The following is a 22,250-nucleotide window of genomic DNA, read 5'->3' as shown; positions in this document are numbered from 1 at the left end:
TACCTGCTACAGGTAAGTAACTTCGCTTTCTCTGAGGACAAGCAGGCTGCTTGTTCTCACTGATGGGGTATCCCTAGCCCCCAGGCTCACTCAAAACAACAACATTAGTCAATTGGGCCTCACAACGGCGAGGACATAACTGAGATTGACCTAAAGCAGAAACATCTGAGAGTGCAGCCTGGAACAGAATAAAAATGGGCCTGGGGGGGGTGGAGTTGGATTCTAAACCCCTAACAGATTCTGCAGTACCGACTGCCCGAACCGACTGTCGCGACGGGTATCCTGCTGAAGGCAGTAATGAGATGTGAATGTGTGGACTGAAGACCACGTCGCAACCTTGCAAATCTCAATAGTGGCTGACTTCAAGTGGGCCACTGACGCTGCCATGGCTCTAACACTGTGAGCCGTGACATGACCCTCAAGAGTCAGCCCAGCTTGGGCATAAGTGAAAGAAATGCAATCTGCTAGCCAATTTGAAATGGTGCGTTTCCCGACAGCTACTCCCCTTCTGTTGGGATCAAAAGAAAAACATTTGGGCGGACTGTCTGAATGGGCTTGTCCGCTCCACATAGAAGGCCAATGCTCGCTTGCAGTCCAATGTGTGCAACTGACGTTCAGCAGGGCGGGTATGAGGACGGGGAAAAAATGTTGGCAAGACAACTGACTGGTTCAGATGGAACTCCGACACCATCTTTGGCAAGAACTTAGGGTGAGTGCGGAGGACTACTCTTATGATGAAATTTAGTATATGGAGCATGAGCTAACAAGGCTTGAAGCTCACTGACCCTACGAGCTGAAGTAACAGCCACCAAGAAAATGATCTTCCAGGTCAAGTACTTCAGATGGCAGGAATTCAGTGACTCAAAAGGATGTTTCATCAGCTAGGTGAGAACGACATTGAGATCCCTTGACACCGTAGGAGGCTTGATAGGAGGCTTTGACAAAAGCAAACCTCTCATGAAACGAACGACTAAAGGCTGTCCCGAGATAGGCTTACCCTCTACACGATAATGATAAGCACTGACTGCACTAAGATGAACTTTTACGGAGTTGGTCTTAAGATCAGACTCAGACAAGTGCAGAAGGTATTCAAGCAGGGTCTGTGTAGGACAAGAACGAGGATCTAGGGCCTTGCTGTCACACCAGATGGCAACCTCTTCCATTTGAAAGAATAACACCTCTTCGTGGAATCTTTTCTGGAAGCAAGCAAGACTCAGGAGACACCCTCAGAAAGACTCAAGGATGCAAAGCCTATGCTCTCAACATCCAGGCTGAGAGAGACAGGGACTGGAGGATGGGATGCAGAAGCGCCCCTCGTTCTGAGTAATGAGGGTCGGAAAACACGCCAATCTCCACGGTTCTTCAGAGGACAACCCCAGAAGAAGAGGGAACCAGATCTGACGCGGTCAGAAGGGAGCGATCAGAATCATGGTCCGCGATCCTGCTTGAGTTTCAGCAAAGTCTTCCCCACCAAGGGTATGGGAGGATACGCATACAGGAGGCCATTCCCCCAATAAAGGAGAAAGGCATCTGACGCTAGCCTGCCATGGGCCTTAAGTCTGGAACAGAACTGAGGGACCTTGTGATTGTCCTGAGTAGCGATCTACCAAGGGGGTGCCCCACGCTTGGAAGATCTGACGTACCACGCTCAAGTTGAGGGACCACTTGTGAGGTTGCATTATCCTGCTCAACCTGTCGGCCAGACTGTTGTTTACACCTGCCAGATACGTGGCCGGAGAAACATGCCATGACGGCAAGCCCAATGCCACATCTGGACGGCTTCCTGACACAGGGGGCGAGATCCGGTGCTCCCCTGCTTGTTGATGTAATACATGGCAACTGATTCTCTGTCTGAATTTGAATAAGTACATAAGTAATGTCATACTGGGAAAAGACCAAGGGTCCATTGAGCCCAGCATCCTGTCCATGACAGCGGCCAATCCAGGCCAAGGGCACCTGGCAAGCTTCCCAAACGTACAAACATTCTATACATGTTATTCCTGGAATTGTGGATTTTTCCCAAGTCCATTTAGTAGCGGTTTATGGACTTGACCTTTAGGAAACCGTCCAACCCCTTTTTAAACTCTGCTAAGCTAACCGCCTTCACCACTTTCTCTGGCAACGAATTCCAGAGTTTAATTATACATTGGGTGAAGAAAAATTTTCTCCGATTTGTTTTAAATTTACTACACTGTAGTTTCATTGCACGCCCCCTAGTCCTAGTATTTTTGGAAAGCGTGAACAGACGCTTCACATCCACCTGTTCCACTCCACTCATTATTTTATATACCTCTATCATGTCTCCCCTCAGCCATAGACGGTCGGTGGCTCAACTGTTTGGGGAGGCTAAAGGGGGCGGGGTTAGTGGTGGAGCCAGGGGTGGAGCTTAAATCCATAACTGTCTGATAACACACAGAAAAAAATAAATAAAAATAAAAGTCACAATTAATACCTTTTATTAAATATAGATATTAGATATGTATCATATGTCAAAGAATAAAGTGGTTGCTCAAAGCATATACTAACCACAATCGCTCAACTGCAAAACACTATGTACAATTTTGTGCAAAAACACACTCAGAACCTTACTGTACCATAAATATTACACTGGGCAGAACCTAATACACCAATATACCACCCATACGGAAAATGCAGACTGTCAACAATATGAGATCATATCATCACAATTCTCATGTAGAGCCACAAAACACCCTAATTCATGTTTAATGTGGGATAAAATGCCATAAATAAGTAAATAAATATAAACTTTTAATGTTGAGCACCTGATTCTCAAAGTGGACATATTCCAAACACTATAATGAAAATAAAATGATTTTTTTTTCTACCTTTGTTGTCTGGTGACTGTTTTTCTGATCATGCTGGCCCAGTATCTGATTCTGCAGCTATCTGTCCTCTTAACTCCGTTTCCAGGGCTTCCTTTCCATTTATTTCTTTCCTCCTTTCTTCTTCATTTCTGGTCCTCAGCTTCTGCCTATTTTCTTCATCCATGTGCAGTTTTTCTCCTCTCTTCCTTTCCCCTTATCTTATCTCCTTCCTCACTCTTCCCTCCCCTCCATCCATGTCCAGCATTTCTTCTCTCTCCCCTCCTCTCCCTTGCCCTACACCCATACACAGCAACCCTCCTCTCCCCTGCCCTCCATACACCCATGTCCAATAATGATCCTCCTCTCCCCTGCCCTGCATGCACCCATTATACCCAGCGACCCTTCTCTCCCCTCCTTCCACAAATGCCCAGCGACTCCCTTCTCTCCCCTGCCACCCCCTCCCGAGTTGTTCGGCGAATTCCTCCCTCCGGACCCGGTCCACTCACGTCACCGACCTGACTCTTCTTGTCAGTGCTAACTCTCCCCCGCTGCGCTGGCGCTGCCGGCGTTCACGCTTCAAAATGGCCGCCGAGACTTACAGGGCGGCCTCCAAGACTTCAGCAGAAGTCTCGCGAGGCTGCCTCTGGAAGTCTCGGCGGCCATTTTTAAAGTGCGAACGCCGGCAGCGCTAGCGCAGCGGGGGAGAGTTAGCGTTGACAGCTCCGAAGACGAAGAGTCAGGTCGGTAACGTGAGGGACCGGGACCGGATCCTGAGGGAGGGGGAGGAGCCGGCTCGCTGCAGCTGGGGAGGCTTAGCCTCCCCAAGCCTTCAATACCGGGCGCCTATGCCCTCAGCCGTCTCTTCTCCAAGCTGAATAGCCCTAGCCTCCTTAATCTTTCTTCATAGGGAAGTCGTCCCATCCCTGCTATCATTTTAGTCGCCCTTCGCTGCACCTTTTCCAATTCTACTATATCTTTCTTGAGATGCGGCGACCAGAATTGAACACAATACTCAAGGTGCGGTCGCACCATGGAGCGATACAACGGCATTATAACATCCTCACACCTGTTTTCCATACCTTTCCTAATAATACCCAACATTCTATTCGCTTTCCTAGCCGCAGCAGCACACTGAGCAGAAGGTTTCAGTGTATTATCGACGACGACACCCAGATCCCTTCCTTGGTCCGTAACTCCTAACGTGGAACCTTGCATGACGTAGCTATAATTCGGGTTCTTTTTTCCCACATGCATCACCTTGCACTCGCTCACATAAAACGTCATCTGCCATTTAGCCGCCCAGTCTCCCAGTCTCGTAAAGTCCTCTTGTAATTTTTCACAATCGTGTCACGATTTAACAACTTTGAATAACTTTGTGTCATCAGCAAATTTAATTACCTCGCTAGTTACTCCCATCTCTAAATCATTTATAAATATATTAAAAAGCAGCGGTCCAAGCACAGACCCCTGAGGAACCCCACTAACTACCCTTCTCCATTGTGAATACTGCCCATTTAACCCCACTCACTGTTTCCTATCCTTCAACCAGTTTTTAATCCACAATAGGACATTTCCTCCTATCCCATGACCCTCCAATTTCCTCTGTAGCCTTTCATGACGTACCTTGTCAAACGCCTTTTGAAAATCCAGATACACAATATCAACCGGTTCCCCTTTGTCCACATGTTTGTTCACTCCTTCAAAGAATTGAAGTAAATTGGTCAGGCAAGATTTCCCCACACAAAAGCCGTGCTGACTTGGTCTCAGTAATCCATGTCCTCGGATGTGCTCTGTAATTTTGTTTTTAATAATAGCCTCTACCATTTTCCCCGGCACTGACGTCAGACTCACCGGTCTATAATTTCCCGGATCTCCCCTGGAGCCTTTTTAAAAAATTGGCGTTACATTGTCCACCCTCCAATCTTCCGGTACCAAGCTCGATTTTAAGGATAAGTTGCATATCACTAGCAGTAGCTCTGCAAGCTCATTTTTCAGTTCTATCAGTACTCTAGGATGAATACCATCCGGTCCAGGAGATTTGCTACTCTTCAGTTTGCTTAACTGCCCCATTACGTCCTCCAGGTTTACCGTGAAGTCAGTAAGTTTCTCCGACTCGTCCGCTTGAAATACCATTTCCGACACCGGTATCCCACCCAAATCTTCTTCGGTGAAGACCGAAGCAAAGAATTCATTCAGTCTCTCCGCTACGTCTTTGTCTTCCTTGATCGCCCCTTTTACCCCTCGGTCATCCAGCGGCCCAACAGATTCTTTTGCCGGCTTCCTGCTTTTAATATACCGAAAATTTTTTTTACTGTTTTTTTGCCTCTAATGTTATCTTTTTTTCGTAATCCCTCTTGGCCTTCTTTATCTGCGCCTTGCATTTGCTTTGACACTCCTTATGCTGCTTCTTGTTATTTTCAGACGGTTCCTTCTTCCATTTTCTGAAGGCGTTTCTTTTAGCCCTAATAGCTTCCTTCACCTCACTTTTCAACCAGGCCGGCTGTCTTTTGGACTTCCGTCTTTCTTTTCTAATTCGCGGAATATGTATGGCCTGGGCTTCCAGGAAGGTATTTTTGAACAGCGTCCACGCCTGTTGTACAGTTTTTACTCTCTCAGTTGCCCCCTAAGTTTTTTTTTTACCGTTCTTCTCATTTTATCATAGTCTCCTTTTTTAAAGTTAAATGCTAACGTATTTGACTTTCTGTGTACAGTTACTTCAAGGTCGATATCAAAACTGGTCATATTATGATCACTGTTATCAAGCGGCCCCAGTACCATAACGTCCCTCACCAGATCATGTGCTCCACTAAGGACCAAGTCTAGAATTTTTCCTTCTCTCGTCGGCTCCTGCACCAGCTGCTCCATAAAGCTGTCCTTGATTTCATCAAGGAATTGTACCTCTGTAGCGTGTCCCGATGTTACATTTACCCAGTCTATATTTGGATAATTGAAGTCACCCATTATTATCACATTGCCCATTTTGTTCGCGTCCCTGATTTCTTTTATCATTTCTGCATCTACCTGCTCATCCTGGCGAGGCGGACGGTAGTACACTCCTATCACCGTTTTTTCCCTTTTATACATGGAATTTCAACCCACAATGATTCAAAGGTGTGATTTGTGTCCTGCTGAATTTGTAATCTATCTGAGTCAAGGCTCTCGTTAATATACAATGCTACCCCCAATAATTTGATTGGACAGCCGATCTCTGAAAGCCTTTAGCGCGTTCCAGACCACTCGCAACTCCAGGAGATTGATCTGAAAACCTGTTTCCTGGAGGGACCAACGTCCTTGAGTGTGAAGCCCATTGACCCCAGGAGAGACACATCCGTTGTCAGCACTTTTTGTGGCTGACGAATTTGAAAGGGACGTCCCAAGGTCAAAGTGGATCGAATTGTCCACCAACGTAGGGATTTGAGAAACCCCGTGGACAGCTGGATTACGTCCTCTAGATCCCCGGCAGCTTGAAACCACTGGGAAGCTAGGGTCCATTGAGCCGATCTCATGTGAAGACGGGCCATGGGAGTCACTTGAACTGTGGAGGCCATGTGGCCGAGCAATCTCAACATCTGCCGAGCTGTGATCTGCTGAGACCCTCGGACCCAGGAAACAAGAGACAGAAGATTGTCTGCCCTCGCCTCGGGGAGGTAGGCATGAGCTGTCTGGGAATCCAGCAGAGTTCCTATGAATTCTAGTCTTTGAACTGGAAGAAGGTGGGACTTTTGATAATTTATCACAAACCCTAGTAGTTCCAAGAGTTGAATAGTCATCTGCATGGACTGTAGAGCTCCTGCCTCCGAGGTGTTCTTCACCAGCTAATCGTCGAGATAGGGGAACACATGCACTCTCAATCTGCGCAGCGACGCCGCTACAACAGCCAGGCATTTTGTAAACACTCTGGGCACAGAGGCGAGACCAAAGGATAGCACACAATACTGAAAATGCCGTGAGCTGGCAGTATCGGGATGTGAGTATAAGCATCCTTTAAGTCCAGAGAGCATAGCCAATCGTTTTTCTGAATCATGGGAAGAACGGTGCCCAGGGAAAGCATCCTGAACTTTTCTTGGACCAGATATTTGTTCAGGGCCCTTAGGTCTAGAACGGGACGCATCCCCCTTGTTTTCTTTTGCACAAGGAAGTACCTGGAATAGAATCCCAGCCCTTCCTGCCCCGGTGGCATGGGCTCGACCGCATTGGCGCTGAGAAGGGCAGTACCTGCCTGTGCTGGAAGCTGAAGGACTGAGCTCCCGGTGAGCAATTTGGAGGTGTTGATATCAAATTGAGGGCGTATCCGGACTATTTGAAGAACCCACAGATCGAGGTTACAAGAGGCCACCTTTGGTGAAAAAACTTTAGCCTCCCCCCTACCGGTAGATCGTCCGGCATGGACACTTTTATATCAGCTATGCTCGCCTGGGGAGCTGGAGGGGCCTGTTGAGGCGCACGCTGTTGACGTAAACGAGCGCGCTGGGGCTTAGCCTGAGCAGGCTGTCGGGAAGGTGGATTGTATCTACACCTATTAGAAGCATAGGGAGCATTCCTCCTTCCCTCATAAAAATGTCTACCTGATGAGGTAGATGCTGAAGGCGTCTGGTGGGAGAGTTTGTCGAAGGCGGTGTCCTGCTGGTGGAGCTGCTCTACCACCTGTTCGACCTTCTCACCAAAAATATTATCCCCCCGGCAAGGGGCATCCGCAATCCGCTGCTGGACTCTATTCTCTAGGTCAGAGGCACGCAGCCATGAGAGTCTGCGCATCAGTATATACCTTGAGCAGTGACCCTGGACGCAACATCAAAAGTGTCGTAAGCACCCCTGGATAGGAATTTGCGACACGCCTTCAGCTGCCTGACCACCTCCTGAAAAGGCTTGGCCTGCTCCAATGGGAGCTTATCGACCAAGTCCACCAGCTGCCGCACATTGTTCCGCAAGTGGATGCTCGTGTAGAGCTGGTACGACTGAATCTTGGACACGAGCATAGCGGAATGGTAGGCTTCCTCCTAAAAGAGTCCAGAGTTCTAGATTCCCGCCCCGGGGGCACCGAGGAATAGTCTCAAGAACTCGGGCTCTCTTGAGAGCAGAATCCACACTGCCAGAGTCATGAGGCAACTGGGTCTTCATCAACTCTTGGTCCCCGTGGATCCGATACTGGGACTCAATCTTTTTGGGGATGGAGGGGTTAGTTAATGGTTTCGCCCAGTTTGTCAGCAATGTCTGTTTCAGGACATTATGCAGAGGAACAGTGGACGATTCCTTAGGTGGCGAAGGATAGTCCAGGACCTCGAACATCTCGGCCCTGGGCTCATCCTCAGTAACCACAGGGAAGGGAATGGCCGTAGACATTTCCCCGGACAAAGGAAGAGAAAGACAAACTCTCGGGAGGAGAAAGCTTTCTCTCTGGCGAAGGAGTGGGATCAGAAGGAAGACCACAAGACTCCTCATACGAGAAATATCTTGGGTCTTCCTCTGCCTCCCACGAGGCCTCCCCTTCAGAATCGGACACGAGTTCTCTGACTTCAGTCCGAAGCCGGGCCCGTCTCGACGCCGAGGAGCCATGTCCCTGATGGTGATGCCGAGAAGACTCCCGCGCCGCAGGCGACGAAGCTCCCTCCAGCGACGTCGACAGGGAGTCCACTTGGGTGGCAGCCGAAGCAGATGCCGCAAGCGGTACCGGCATCGCAGTCCGCACCACGGGCGGGGAACCGCCGCATTTCTCGACGGTACCGACGGCGCAAGCACCTCCGGTACCGGAACAGATGGTCGCAGCAGCCCTTCCAGAATCCCTGGAAGGATGGCTCGGAGGTGCTCGTCTAGACTGTCTGTCGAGCAAGGCTGTGGGGCCGGTACAGGCGACGAAGTCAGAATCTGCATGGGGCGCGGAGTCGGTACTGGGCTGTCCAGAGAACAGCGCATCGACACCTCCTGAATCGAGGGTGAGCGGTCCTCCCGGCGTCGACGCTTCAAGGGTGCTGAATCCTTTGGCATCCCGGAGCTCTTGGTACCGTGGCGGGAAGGTGTGCGATGACGATGCTTCTTTGCCTTCGCTCGAAGCACGTCACCGGTACCAACGAGGAAGAAGTGGAATCCACACGCTTCCTCGGGGCCAGGTCCGAAAGAGGTCGGTCCCGGTGGGCCTCTACCGCAGGAGCCCTTGAGGCAGGTGGAGACCCACTCTATGGCTCACTGCTGCCAGTGTGAGATGGTCTCTGGACGTCGATGCACCCTCCGGTGCCGACATCGATACCGTCTCAGACGATTTCGGTACCGCTACAGATGTCGACGCCGAAGGACCGGGCACGGCTTAGAACAGGCGCTCCTACTGAGCCAATCTCAATGCTTGTGTCAGCTTTTTGAGGCGAAGACACAGAGTACAAGCGTCGGGGCGATGACCAGCCCCAAGACACTGAATACACGAAGCATGTGGACAGTGGCTGAGACTGCCCGGCTGCACCGCGTGCACTTCTTGAAGCCACTGGCGTAGGTCATGGACGGAAAAATCGCAGCGGCGGAGTCAAAATCCGCTTAGAAAAAAGCCGAAGAGCAGCGACAAGCGGCGAAAAACGCTGCGAGGGCTCTCTCTGGGGCACAGAATAGCCAAAAACAGCCATCCCGAGTTGCGGAACAAAAAAGAGACTGAGGGACACGCTCGCGCTGTGGGCGGGAAGGCGGTCGTGCGTGCGCGCGAGGGCTAGCAAGCTTTGTTGCTAGGAAGATTTCCGATTCTGGGGCTGCCGTCGGACGTCAACCCATTAGTGAGAACAAGCAGCCTGCTTTTCCTCGGAGAAATGGTGCTATACTGTAGATCCAGAGATGGAGCTCTACTCCAAACACAGAGAAGGAGCAATGCCCCACATTCAGAAATGGAGCTTTGCTCCACATTCAGAGATAGAGCTATACTCTACTTCCAGAAAGAGAACCATGCTCTGTATTCAGAGATGGAGCTATGTTCTACCTTCAGAGATGAAGCTAAGTACTACTGTCAGAGAGAGAGTGCTAAGCTTTATCTTCAGAGAGTGTCATGCTTTACCCTCAGAGAATAGTACAAAATAAACAAAGGCTGTACATTTCACGATGGAGCTATGCTCTTTCTGCAGAGAAGATGCTATACTGTATATTCAGAGATGGTGCTATGCCAAACCTTTTGAGATGATGCCCTGCTCCGTGTCCAGATATGGTACCATGCTCTACATACAGAACTGGAACTATGCTCTACACTTAAGAAATAGCCATGCTGTATCTATAGAAATGGATCTAAGCTCTACCTTCAAAGATGGAGGCAGACTCTATGTGCAGAGATGGCTCTGTGCCCAACAGACAAAAATGGATTGGGTGTTTGGAAACAGCTACATGCCAACCCTGAGCGAGTGAGACATACCCACACTCTGAAATGGAGCTATTCTCCCCAAATGAAAATGGAGGAATACTCTACTTTAGTAGCTGAATCAGAGGCCATAAGTGGGGAAACCGAAGCACTATAGCCGCATAGAGAGGGCAAGTTCCACCTGAGAGATGGAGCAGGGTCCTAGATTCAAAGGATAACACAGAGAACAACTTCCATAATCAGCTGCGGCGAGTCAACAAGGATGGAACAGCAGTGAGCAGATATGGACATAACTAAACCGCATAGGCAAAAAGGAACTGACCCAAAAAAGAAGGGGCCCGCAGCACAGGGCTGAATTTAGAAAGGAACAGCAAGGCACTGCTCAAACTTGCAGAAAAAAAAGGCACCCTAAAGGTAAGTAGGAAACGCTGCTGAGGACAGGTAAAGAATCCGAGACAGCCAACAGGGTAAAAACCCTGAATCCTGTAGCAATCCTTCACAATCTTCTCCAAATTTACCCCAAACAGGCAATCTAGTGAGGCGCTGCTTGGAAGCCATATGCACCAACCAATGATGGAGCCATAACAGGTGAAGAGAAGAAACTGCCAACGCCATCTGCTTGGCCGAAGCTTGCACCAAATCATAGAGGGTGTCCGCCAGATAGGCAAACCCAACCTCAATATGAGCCACCCCTGAAGCTGAGAACGCCACCTCCTGTTCCTGATCCAGTAACTGCTGGATCCAGCTAAGACATGTCTAGCTGCGTAAGAACCGAAGATCAAGGCCTGCAGGGGAACTGCATCGACCTCAAGAGACTGCTTCAAAGAAATCTCAAGGTGTCTATCCTGCATGTCTTTCAATACTACTCCACCCTCAACACAGATAGGGTAGAGCAAACTGCTCTACCCTATCCGTGCTCACTGGATAAAGGTGTGCAAGGCTTTAGCCACCTTAAGACCCGCATCCAGGTCCGACCACTGAGCCAAGATCAGTTCCTGAATGGCTTTGTGCACCGGGAAGGACACAATATTCAAAGCCTCTAAGGCATTAGAAATAAGGGACGGAAACTCTTCCTTATGAAAAAGACGAACCACCGTGGGATCATCCAGCTCTTCCTGGAGAAGCTCGTCGTCATCTACCTCTTCCAGCCCGGAATGGCGCAAGGAAGGTGCCGCCACGGAAGAAGGAGCAGGCACAGGTACAGAAGATTCAGCCTCTGAGAAGGAAACCACTCTGCACCTCTTTAGAGCTGGGTCCTCCACTGATGTACAAAAGGATTGCCCTAGGTCCCCGAAGCGAAGGTATGTACCTATAGCAGGTATTCTCCGAGGACAGCTGGCTTCTCATTCTCACAAGTGGGTAGACGCATCCCACGTCGTCCGGGTAGGCAAAATGCCACAGAAAAGAAATAGAGCTTTCTGGAGCACGAGCAGCGCCCCAACGCGCACGTGCCTTCCTGCCCAAAGTGCGGCCGCGCCATTCAGTTTAATACAAAAGCAAAGTACAAAACAAAATATGAGGGAAAAAAAAACTCCAAGGGGAGGTGGGAGGGATTATGAGAATGTGAAGCCTGCTGTCCTCAGAGAATACCTGCTACAGATAAGTATCTTCACTTTCTCTGAGGACAAGCAGGCTTACTATGCTCACAAGTGGGGAATCCCTAGCATCCAGGCTCACCCAAAACAACAAACATTGGGCCTTGCAATGGCGAGGACTTAATGCAGATTAACCTGAAACTATATACAATTAGATGAGGGTGCAGCCTGGAACAGAACAAAACGGACCTAGGAGGGTGCAGTTGGATTCTAGACCCCAAACAGATTCTGCAACACTGACTGCCCAAACCAACTGTCAAGTCGGGTATCCTGCTCAAGGCAGTAGTGAGATGTGAATGTGTGGATTGAAAACCACATCGTAGCTTTGCAACTCTCTTCAATGGAGGCTAACTTCAAGTGGGCTACTGATGAAGCCATGGCTCTAACATTATGAGCCATGATATAACCATCCAAAGCCAGCCTTGCCTGGGCATAAGCAAAGGAGATGCAATCTGCTAGCCAACTGTATATGGTGCATTTACCAACGGCAACCCCCATCCTGCTGGGATGAAAAGAAACAACACCTGGGTGGTCTGTCTGTGGGGCTTCGTCCGCTCCATGTAAATGGCCAACGCTGTCTTGCAGTCCAAGGTGTGCAAGCTCCTTTCGCCAGGATGGGGATGAGGACGGGGAAAGAATATTAGCAAGACAATAGACTGGTTCAGATAGAACTCCGACACCACCTTTGGCAGGAACTCAGGGTGCGTTTGGAGGACTACTCTACTGTGATGAATCTTAGCATAAGGCCTGAAGATCACTGACCCTACAAGCTGAAGTAACAGCCACCAAGAAAACGACCTTCCAGGTCAAGTACTTCAGATGGCAGAAATTCAGTGGCGTAAAAGTAGCTTTCATCAGCTGGGTAAGAACGATGTAGAGGTCCCATAACACTGGTGGATGTTTGACAGGGGGCTTTGACAAAAGCAAATCTCCATGAAGCGAACAACTAGAGGCTGTCCAGAGATGGACTTACCTTCTACACGTTGATGATAAGTACTAGTCACACTAAGGTGAACCGTTACAGAGTTGCTCTTAAGACCAGACTCTGATAAGTGTAGAAGGTATTCAAGCAGTGTCTGTGTAGGACAAGAAAAGGGATCTAAGACCATGCTGTCACACCAGACGGCAAACATCCTCCATTTGAAAGAATAACGCCTCTTACTGGAATCTTTCCTGGAAGCCAGCAAGACCTGGGAGACATCCTCTGAATGACCCAAGGAACCAAATTCTAGGCTCTCAACCTCCAGGCCGTGAGAGCCAGAGACTGGAGGTTGGGATGTAGAAATGACCCCTCGTTCTGCGTGATGAGGGTTGGAAAACACTCCAATCTTCACAGTTCTTCGGAGGACAATACCAGAAGAAGAGGGAACTCAATCTGACGCAGCCAGTAGGGCACAATCAGAATTATGGTTCCGTGGTATTGCTTGAGTTTCAACCAAGTCTTTCCCATTAGAGGTATGGGAGGATACACATACAGAAGGCCTGTCCACCAATGAAGAAGAAAGGCATCTGATGCTAGTCTGTCATGGGCCTGAAGCCTGGAACAGAACTGAGGGACTTTGTGGTTGAGTGGCAAAAAGATCCACCAAGGGGGTGCCCAACACTCAGAAACTCTTGCAGGCTATGCCCATATTTAGAGACCACTTGTGAGGTTGTATTATCCTGCTCAGCCTGTCGGCCAGGTCATTGTTTACGCTCGCTAAATAAGTGGCTTGGAGAAATATGCTGTGACGGCATGCCCAAAGTCACATCTGGATGGCCTCCTGACACACAGGGTGAGATCTGGTGCCCCCCTGCTTGTTGGTGCAATACATCACAAACTGGTTGTCTGTTTGAATTAGAATAATCTGATGGGACAGCCAATCTCTGAAAGCCTTTAGAGCATTCCAGATCACTCAGAGTTCCAGGAGATTGATCTGAAGTTTAATTTCCTGGAGTGACCAAGCTCCCTGGGTGTGAAGCCCATCTACATGAGCTCTCCACCCCAAAAGAGATGCATCCGTCATCAGCACTTTTTGCGGTTGAGGAATTTGGAATGGAAGTCCCAGGGTCAGATTGGTCCGAATTGTCCACCACTGAAGAGAGCGTACAAGCTCTGTGGACATTCAGATGACATCCTCCAGACTTCCTGTGGTTTGATACCACTGAGAAGCCAGGGTCCATTGAGCAGATCTCATATGTAGATGTGTCATGGGTATAACATGCATTTGGAAGCCATGTGGCCCAGCAATCTCAACATCTGCCGAGCTGTGACCTGCTGCGATGCCCAAACCTTGGACGCAAGGGAGAGGAATTGTATGCAAGCATCTCTGGGAGGTAGGCTCCTATGAACTCTAATTGTTGAACAGGATGGAGATGAGACTTGGGGTAGTTTATAACGAACCCTAGTATTTCCCGCACCCGAAGTCATCTGCATGGACTCCTGAGCACTGTCTTCTGAGGTGCTCGTCTCCAGCCAATCGTCCCGAAGTCATCTGCATTGACTCCTGAGCACTGTCTTCTGAGGTGCTCGTCTCCAGCCAATCGTCGAGATAAGGGAATGCATGAACTCCCAGTCTGCGTAGCAATGCTGCGACTACCACTAAGCACTTTGTAAAGACCCTGGGGGCTGATGCGAGGACAAATGGCAACACATGGTATTGAAAGTGATGTGTTCCCAGCCAAAATCAAAGATACTGCCTGTGGGCTGGCAGTATTGGGATGTGTGTATATACATCCTTCAAGTCCAGAGAGCATAGCCAATTCTTTTACTGAATCATGAGAAGAAGGGTGCCAAAGGAAACCATCCTGAACTTTTCTTGGACTAGGAATTTGTTCAGGGCCCTTAGGTATAGGATGGGACACATCCCTCCTGTCTTTTTCTGCACAAGGAAGTACCTGGAATAGAATCCCTGCCCTTCTTCCTCTGGTGGAATGGGTTTGACTGCATGGGTCTTCAGAAGGGCGGAGAGTTCCTCTGCAAGTACCTGCTTGTGCTGAGAGCTGAAAAAATGGGCTCTCAGTGGACAATTTGGAGGTTTGGAAATCAAATTGAGAGGGTATCAGAGCTGGACTATTTGGAGAACCCATCGGTTGGAGGTTATGAGAGGCTATCTCTGGCGAAAAAACATTAACCTCCCCCCAACCGGCAAGTCATCCAGGACGGAAACATTTACTGTGGCTATGCTCTGCTGAAGCCAGTCAAAAGCTTGTCCCTTGCTTTTACTGGGAAGCAGCAGGGGCATTGGGTGCACACTATTGACGAGAACGAGTGCTCTGGGGCTGAACATGAGCAAGCTGGAGAGCCACAGGAGTTTACCTATTCCTAGAATAGGAAGCACTCCACAACTTGCCAAAAAACCTCCTGGATGAGGAGGTAGTTGCAGAAGACGCCTGGCGGGAGACAGAAGACATAGCATTACTGTACTTCTTGATTTGGTCAGCGACCTCCTCCACCTTCTCTCCAAAAATACTATCCCCCCGGCAAGGGGCATCCGCCATCTTCTGCTGGACAGAATGGTCCAGGTCAGGAACACACAGCCATGAGAGTCTGCGCATTGCTATATCTTGAGTAGAGATTCTGGATGCCATGTCAAAAGTGTCGTAAGTGCCCCTGGCCAAGAGCTTGTGACACGCTTTCTGCTGCTTGACCAACTGGCGAAATGGCTCGGCCTGCTCCGGAGGGAGTACATTGACCAAGTCTGACAGGTGCTTCACTGAGTTCTGCAAGTAGATGCTCATGAAGAGCTGGTAAGACTGAATATGGGCGATGAGCACAGAGGCCTGATACATCTTCTTCCCAGAAGAGTCCAGGGTTCTAGCTTCTCTGCCTAAGGGTGCCGAGGAATAGTCCCTAGTACTCCTGGCTTTTTTGAGAGCGGCGTCCACCACCATAGAGTTGTGGGGTAACTGAGACCTCACCAACCCAAGTTTACCGTGGATTCAATACTAGGTGTCAATTTTCTTGGGGACCACAGGGACAGAGGGGACGCCCAGTTCCTGACGAGGACTGCCTTGAGTACTTCGTAGAGAGGAACCATCACTGCCTCCTTAGGAGGGGAGGTGTAGTCCAGGACCTCGAGCATCTTGGCCCTGGGCTCATCCTCCGCTTCTACGGGGGATTGGAATGGCTTAAGCCATTTCCCGTACAAAAGAGGTGAATGAGAGGCTCTCAGGTGGAGACAGTCTCCTCTCAGGTGGAGGAGAGGTGGAGAAGAGGTTCCATAGGACTCATTGGAGGAAAAGTACCTGGGATCCTCTTCTGATTCCCATGAGTGCTCTTCTTCAGTATCGGACAGCACTTCCCTTCAGGGATGTCCGAGACCGGGCCCACCCAAGGACCCATGACCTCGAGAACAGTGTCAAGAAGCCAGCTCCCGCCTCGACTCCAGTGAAGCTTCCTCTACTGACGTCGAAGTGGTACCGACATGGGTGGCTGTCGACACCGAGGCTGCAAGTGGCGCCGGCGTCTGAACTATGAGCTGAGGGCCAGGTGGGGCCACAGCAGATTGCATGGCAGGCACAAGCACCCCCGATGCTGACGCACATCACTGAGGCCTTCCAGAAGCTCGGAGAGCAAGACCCGGATGTGCTCATCGAGGGTCACCATCGGTAAAGTCTGTGGGGCCAGTTGAAGCTCAGGTTGCAGAACCACTAGGGTTGGTGCAGGAGCAGGACCTCGGCTGCTAGGAGACCTACGCATCAGCACCTCCTAGATCAGTGATGGCGAACCTATGGCACACGCGCCAGAGAGGGCACACAGAGCCCTCTCTGTTGGCACGCGTGTCAAGCCACTTTCCCCATCCTTTGTGCAAGAAAAAGAAAAAAAACCCCCAAGCAATCACGGCACCGCGCGCCGTCCAGTTCCCACCCCAAAAGCATGCTAGCACGGTGCGCCTTCAGCTTCCCTTCTGTCTCTCAAGCTGAAGGCACGCCGAGCTAGCACGCTTTTGACTGGTGCTGTCGAAGCCAATGCCGCCTTAACTCCGAGCAGGACAGGTAGGAGTTTTAAATTTCGGGGGGGGGGGGGGGGGGGGGGGGGGGGTGACGAGTTTTAAATTTCGGGGCGGGAACTGGACGGCGCGCAGTGCCACGATTGCTTGTTTTTTTTTTTCTTTTTCTTGCACGAAGGATGAAAGGGAAGTGGCTGGGCGAGCGGGCGACCTGGTGCTCGGTGGGTGGGTGGGAGGGAGGAAGGACTGATGCTGAATGGGAGGAAGGACGGCCTGATGCTGGGTGGGAGGAAGGCCTGATGCTGGGTGGGAGGGAGGCCTGGTGCCTGCTTGATGGTGGGAGGGAGGGGTGCCTGGTGCTGGGTGGGATGCCTGGTGCTGGGTGGGAGGGAGGGGTGCTGGGTGCCTGATGCCGGGTGGGTGGCCGGGAGGGAGGCCTGATGCCTGGTGGGAGGGTGGGGTGCCTGGTGCTGGGTGGGAGGAAGCCTGGTGCTGGCTGGGTGGGAGGGAGGCCTGATGCCTGGTGCTGGGTGGGATGCCTGGTGCTGGGTGGGAGAGAGGGAGGCCTGATGCCTGGTGCTGGGTGTTGCTGGGTGCTCGGTGGAAGGGAAGGAGGCCTGCCTGGTGCTGGGAGGGAGGGAGGGCAGGGGGGGAGATGAGGGTGGCTGGACATGGGTGGCTGGACGGGAGAGGAGGGTTGCTAGACATTTGTGGCAGGAGGGGAGAGGAGGGTTGCTGGACATGGATGCAGGGCAAGAAATGAAGAAGAAAGGAGGAAAGTAAAGAAATAAATGGAAAGGAAGCCCTGGAAACGGAGTTAAGAGAACAGATAGAGAGCAGCAGAATCAGCGACCAGGACCAATATGGATAGAAAAACAAAATCACCAGACAACAAAGGTAGAAAAAAATCATTTTATTTTCATTTTAGTGTTTGGAATATGTCCAATTTGAGAATTTACATCTGCTGTCTTATTTTGCACTGGGTATACTGGAGCTGTAACAGCTTACAGAAATGATTTATAATGAAAGAAAATCATGTTATTTTTTTCTACTATACTAATATAATATTTTCAATGATGTCTGTTTATATGTGTCATGGCTGGTGTAAGGGGTGTGGCTATCATATGGGTGGAGTCATATGTGGTGACCCCGCCCACAATGAGTACCGGAACTTTGCGATAAATAATTAGATTTTGGGTTGCTGTTTGGGCACTCGGTCTCTGAAAGGTTCGCCATCACTGTCCAAGATGGAGGGGGAGCGGTCCTCCTGGCATCGACATTTTTCGGGTGCTGAATCCCTCAGCGCCCCAAAGCTCCTGGCACTGAGTGTCGATGGAGATCAGTGACGGTGCTCCTTAGCCTTCGACCGATGCACGTCACTCATGCTCCTCGGTGCCAAGGACAACATGGAATCCTCACGCCGCCTCAGGGTCGGGTCCGATGATAGATGGTCCCGAGGGGCCTGCATAGCAGGAGGCCTCGAGACAGGTGAAGACCCAATCGATGCCTCACCGCGCCCAGTGTCACAGGGTTTCGCAGCAGCCATTCCTACCATGACTCCCGATGCCGCACTCGACATCGACGCCTCTGACCTCAATGCTGAAGAACAGGACCTGGGCCTAAAAATCTCGCGTTGAGCTTCTCTGGAAATTTGGGTCCTTTTCTTCATATGAAGACAAAGAACACAATTTGCGGGGCTATGGTTTGGCCAGAGGCACTGTAGAAATCAAGAATGGGTGTCTTTTCCAGAGATAGTCCCGTTGTACCGGGTACAACGTCTGAAGAAACTGGGAGTCTTCGATGACATGGCAGGAAAAATGGATTCTGAGAAATTAAAAGTCATAATGGTGCCGAAAGAGGGAAAGAAAGCACACAAAAAAAGAGACCTGACTGAGCAGGCCTAAATCCGGCCTGCGCTGAAAAAGAACAAAAACTTAAATGTGGGCCAAAAAAACCCTAAGACTGTAAAGGACTTTTTTTTTTAAACAAACCACGAAAAAAGGGAGAAAAAAGTGAGCGAGTACTAAAAAAAACACTGAAAGGCACAAGAATAGCTCTCTCCGGACGTATGAGGAACCAGCGAAAAAGCTGCCACTCCTCACGCGGAGAAAACGAAACTGAAAGGCACAGCTGAACTGCGGGAGGTAAGGCACTCGCACATGCGTGTTGGGGCACAGCTCATGCTCCAGAAAGCTTTCATTTCTATGGCATTTTGCCGACCCAGGCAACGCGGGATGCGTCTACTCACTTATGAGAATGGTAAGCCTGCTTATCCTCGGAGAACAGATCTACCTGTACCAGAAATCGTTTTCAAGGGTGATGATGCACAGGAACTGAAAAACACCTCTATGAATCTGAACGATGTAACGAACCAAGTCGACAAATTAAAGAGTAGTAAGTCACCTGGATCGGATGGCATGCACCCTAGGGTACTGAAAGAAAACATAAAATTGATGATCTGCTGTTAGTGATCTATAACCTGTTGTTAAAATCATTCATAGTACCTGAAGATTGAAGGGTGGCTCACATTACACTGATTTTTAAAAAGAGCTCCAAGTTTGATCTGGAAAATTACAGACTGGTAAGACTGATTTAAGTGCTGGGCAAAATAGCTCACAATCTAAGTTTTGGTACCTGTAGCAATGGAGGGTTAAGCTCACAAGGAGCTGCAGTGGGAATCGAACCCAGTTCCCCAGGATCAAAGTCCACTGCATTAACCACTAAGCTCTTGCTTCACTTCTATGAAGGCACGAATGAACATGTCGATAAAGGCGAGCCAGTTGATGTAGTGTATCTAGATTTTCAGAAAGCTTTTGACAAAGTTTCTCATGAGAGACTCCTGAGAAAATGAGAGTCATCGGATCGGAGGCAATGTTCTGTTGTGGATTAGGAATTGGTTATTAGACAGAAAACAGAGGGTAGGGTTAAATGGTCATTTTTCTCAATGGAGGAAGGAGAACAGTGGAGTGCCGCAAGGATGTGTACTGGGACTGGTGCTATTTAACATTTATAAATGATCTAGAAATCAGAATGACTAGTGAGGTGATTAAATTTGCAGATGAGCCAAAATTATTCAAGGTTGTTAAAACACATGCAGACTGTGTAAAATTGCAGGAAGACCTTAGAAAACTGGAAGACTGGGCATCCAAATGGCAGATGAAATTTAATGTGGTCAAATGCAAAGTGATGCACAATAGGAAGAATGACCCGAATCACAGCTACTTGATGAGAGGGTTCACCTTAGGAGTCCGCACCCAAGAAAATGATCTAGGTGTCATTACAGACAATATGCTGAAATCTTCTGCGAGTGTGCGATAGGCCAAAAACTCAAACAGGATACTAGGAACTATTAGGAAAGGGATGGTAGATAAGACCAAGAATACTATACCACCACTGTATCGTTCCATGATGCGACCTCACCTTGAATATAGTGTTTAATTCTTGATGCCGTCCCTCAAAAAAGATATAGCGTTATTAGGAAAGGCTCAAAGAAGAACAATCAAAACGATAAAGGTGATGGAACTCCTCTCAAACAAAGAAAGGTTAAAGAGCTTAGGGCTCTTCAGCTTGGAAAAGAGACGGCTCAGGGGAAATACGATTGAGGTCTTCAAAATGCTGAATGGTGTAGAACGAGAAGAAGTGAACTGATTTTTTACTCTTTCAAAAAGTACAAAGCCAAGGGGACACTCAACAAAGTTTCAGGAACATACTTTTAAGCAAATAGGAGGAAATATTTTTTCATCAATGAATAGTGAAGCTCTGGAACTCGTTGCTGGAGGATGCCGTAACAGCATATCTGGGTTTAAAAAAGGTTTGGTCAAGTTCCTGGAGGAAATGTCCATAGTCTGCTATTGAGATAGATATGGGGAAGCCACTGCTTACCCTGGGATTGGTAGCATGGAAAGTTAGTACTATTTGAGTTTATGCCAGATACGTGTGGCCTAGATTGGCCACTGCTGGAAACAGGATATTGGGCTAGATGGACCATTGGTCTGACCCAATATGGCTATTCTTATGTTCTTATGTACCTCTGAAAGCATATCCCTAAAAAAAGTGGTAAACATACCTGCTAGAAGGAAAAAGAGTTCAGACAAGTGTCACACAAACCAAGGCAGTTACACAATAAAGTGTAATCTTAATACATGCCATATAATCAACCCTCAGCAAAGAACAGAGTTTTAGACCCCATGGAGTGAGACAGGAAGGGGCGAGGGAGGGAACCGGAATCATTGGAGGTCACCCAGGCTGGGAGATTAGTGACTTGGGACACAAAGTTTATACAGTAGAGAGGCAGTTCAATCAACAACCATTCCCTGCTTAACTGATGCCCAGATGAACCAGGTCAGGAGTTGACAGAGAAGCATCACTGATAGACTATCATTTAAAGAATTCCAATAGCATTCCCCCCTCCCCCATTTCCTATACAATTTACAATTTTAAATATTTCTCCCCCCCCCCCCTTTCCATTCCCTTTCTTCTCTCTCATTCTGCACGCCACCCTATTTTCACCCCTTCCTTTATTCTACTGTTCACTCTCTTTTTGCTGCCTTCTACTTCTCATTTGGCACCCCTTTATCTCCGTTTTCACAATATTCTATCCTCCACACCTCCATAATCCCTTGCCTCTAACAGCTCGATCCCTCAAGCCATTTCCCTCATTCTCCCTGTAGTTAACATGAATGTCAAATTCTGTGCCTAGTGACAGTGTTTGTGACAGTTGCTCTACTGGTATATTAAATTGCTCATTAAATTAAAATTAAACAACAGGAAACCTATGGCCCTATTACTTTGTTTCCTCTCAGTATATTAAAGCCCAAGACACCCCAACCTTGCATACTGAAAACTGTGTATATACAGTATAAAAATAATCTATGATGCCATCACTTAATTATAATGGAGTTTGCCTACAAATGTAAAATGCCATTTGATAGTTTGTTCAATATTCTTGAAGTAATAATATATATATCAAATTCCTGATATTTACCTGTAGAAATTATTGTTCTGAGGACATTGAGCAGGTTCTTCATTTGTATCTGGTTTTGCATTTTCTGCATAAATTCCAAGATTACTATGATAAAAAAAAAGTACACAAGTTATAGAAACAAAATATTTTTCTTACATACATAGTAGATGAAAAAAATCAGTCCATTGCTTCTAATCAAATACATTGTGCTTGCACAGATAATTATGTTACTTCTGGAAAACAGTTTGCACATGAGCATAGTTATTCATGATAAATCAATGGCACCTAAATCTAGTCTGTGAGAATCTCTTCCAGGTGGTCTGGTTTTCTGAATAACCAAAATATATATATTTAAAATATCTGCAATTTTTGGTTACCCTGTGACCAGATTTGAAATCACAATGGTTACCAGTGATAAACAATGAAACCATGTGGTTTTAAAAATCAGAATGTATATTTTAAGACATACCTACTGAATAGTTATCCACATGGACTCCTGAGCACCATCCTTCGACATGCTCTTCACCAGCTAATCATCTACAAAGGGGAACACATAGACTCCCAGTCTGCGTAGTGATGCTGTGACTACAACAAGACACTTGGTGAAGACCCTGGGAG

General features: G+C 48.5%; 1 protein-coding gene across 2 annotated transcripts in view; it reads right to left on the bottom strand.

The window, feature by feature from the left end:
• Window positions 1-22,250, bottom strand: part of LOC115470099 — a 212,979-nt gene that overhangs the window by 62,412 nt on the left and 128,317 nt on the right. For both annotated transcript variants that reach the window (XM_030202999.1, XM_030203000.1), the window contains exon 8: window positions 21,654-21,737. In XM_030202999.1, coding sequence (XP_030058859.1) covers window positions 21,654-21,737 — 84 coding nt within the window. The remainder of the gene's footprint in view (window positions 1-21,653; window positions 21,738-22,250) is intronic.

This window comes from Microcaecilia unicolor, chromosome 5 (assembly GCF_901765095.1).
Source record: "Microcaecilia unicolor chromosome 5, aMicUni1.1, whole genome shotgun sequence".
NCBI classification, from domain to species: Eukaryota; Metazoa; Chordata; class Amphibia; order Gymnophiona; family Siphonopidae; genus Microcaecilia; species Microcaecilia unicolor.
This window is presented reverse-complemented; position numbering and strand designations above follow the sequence as displayed.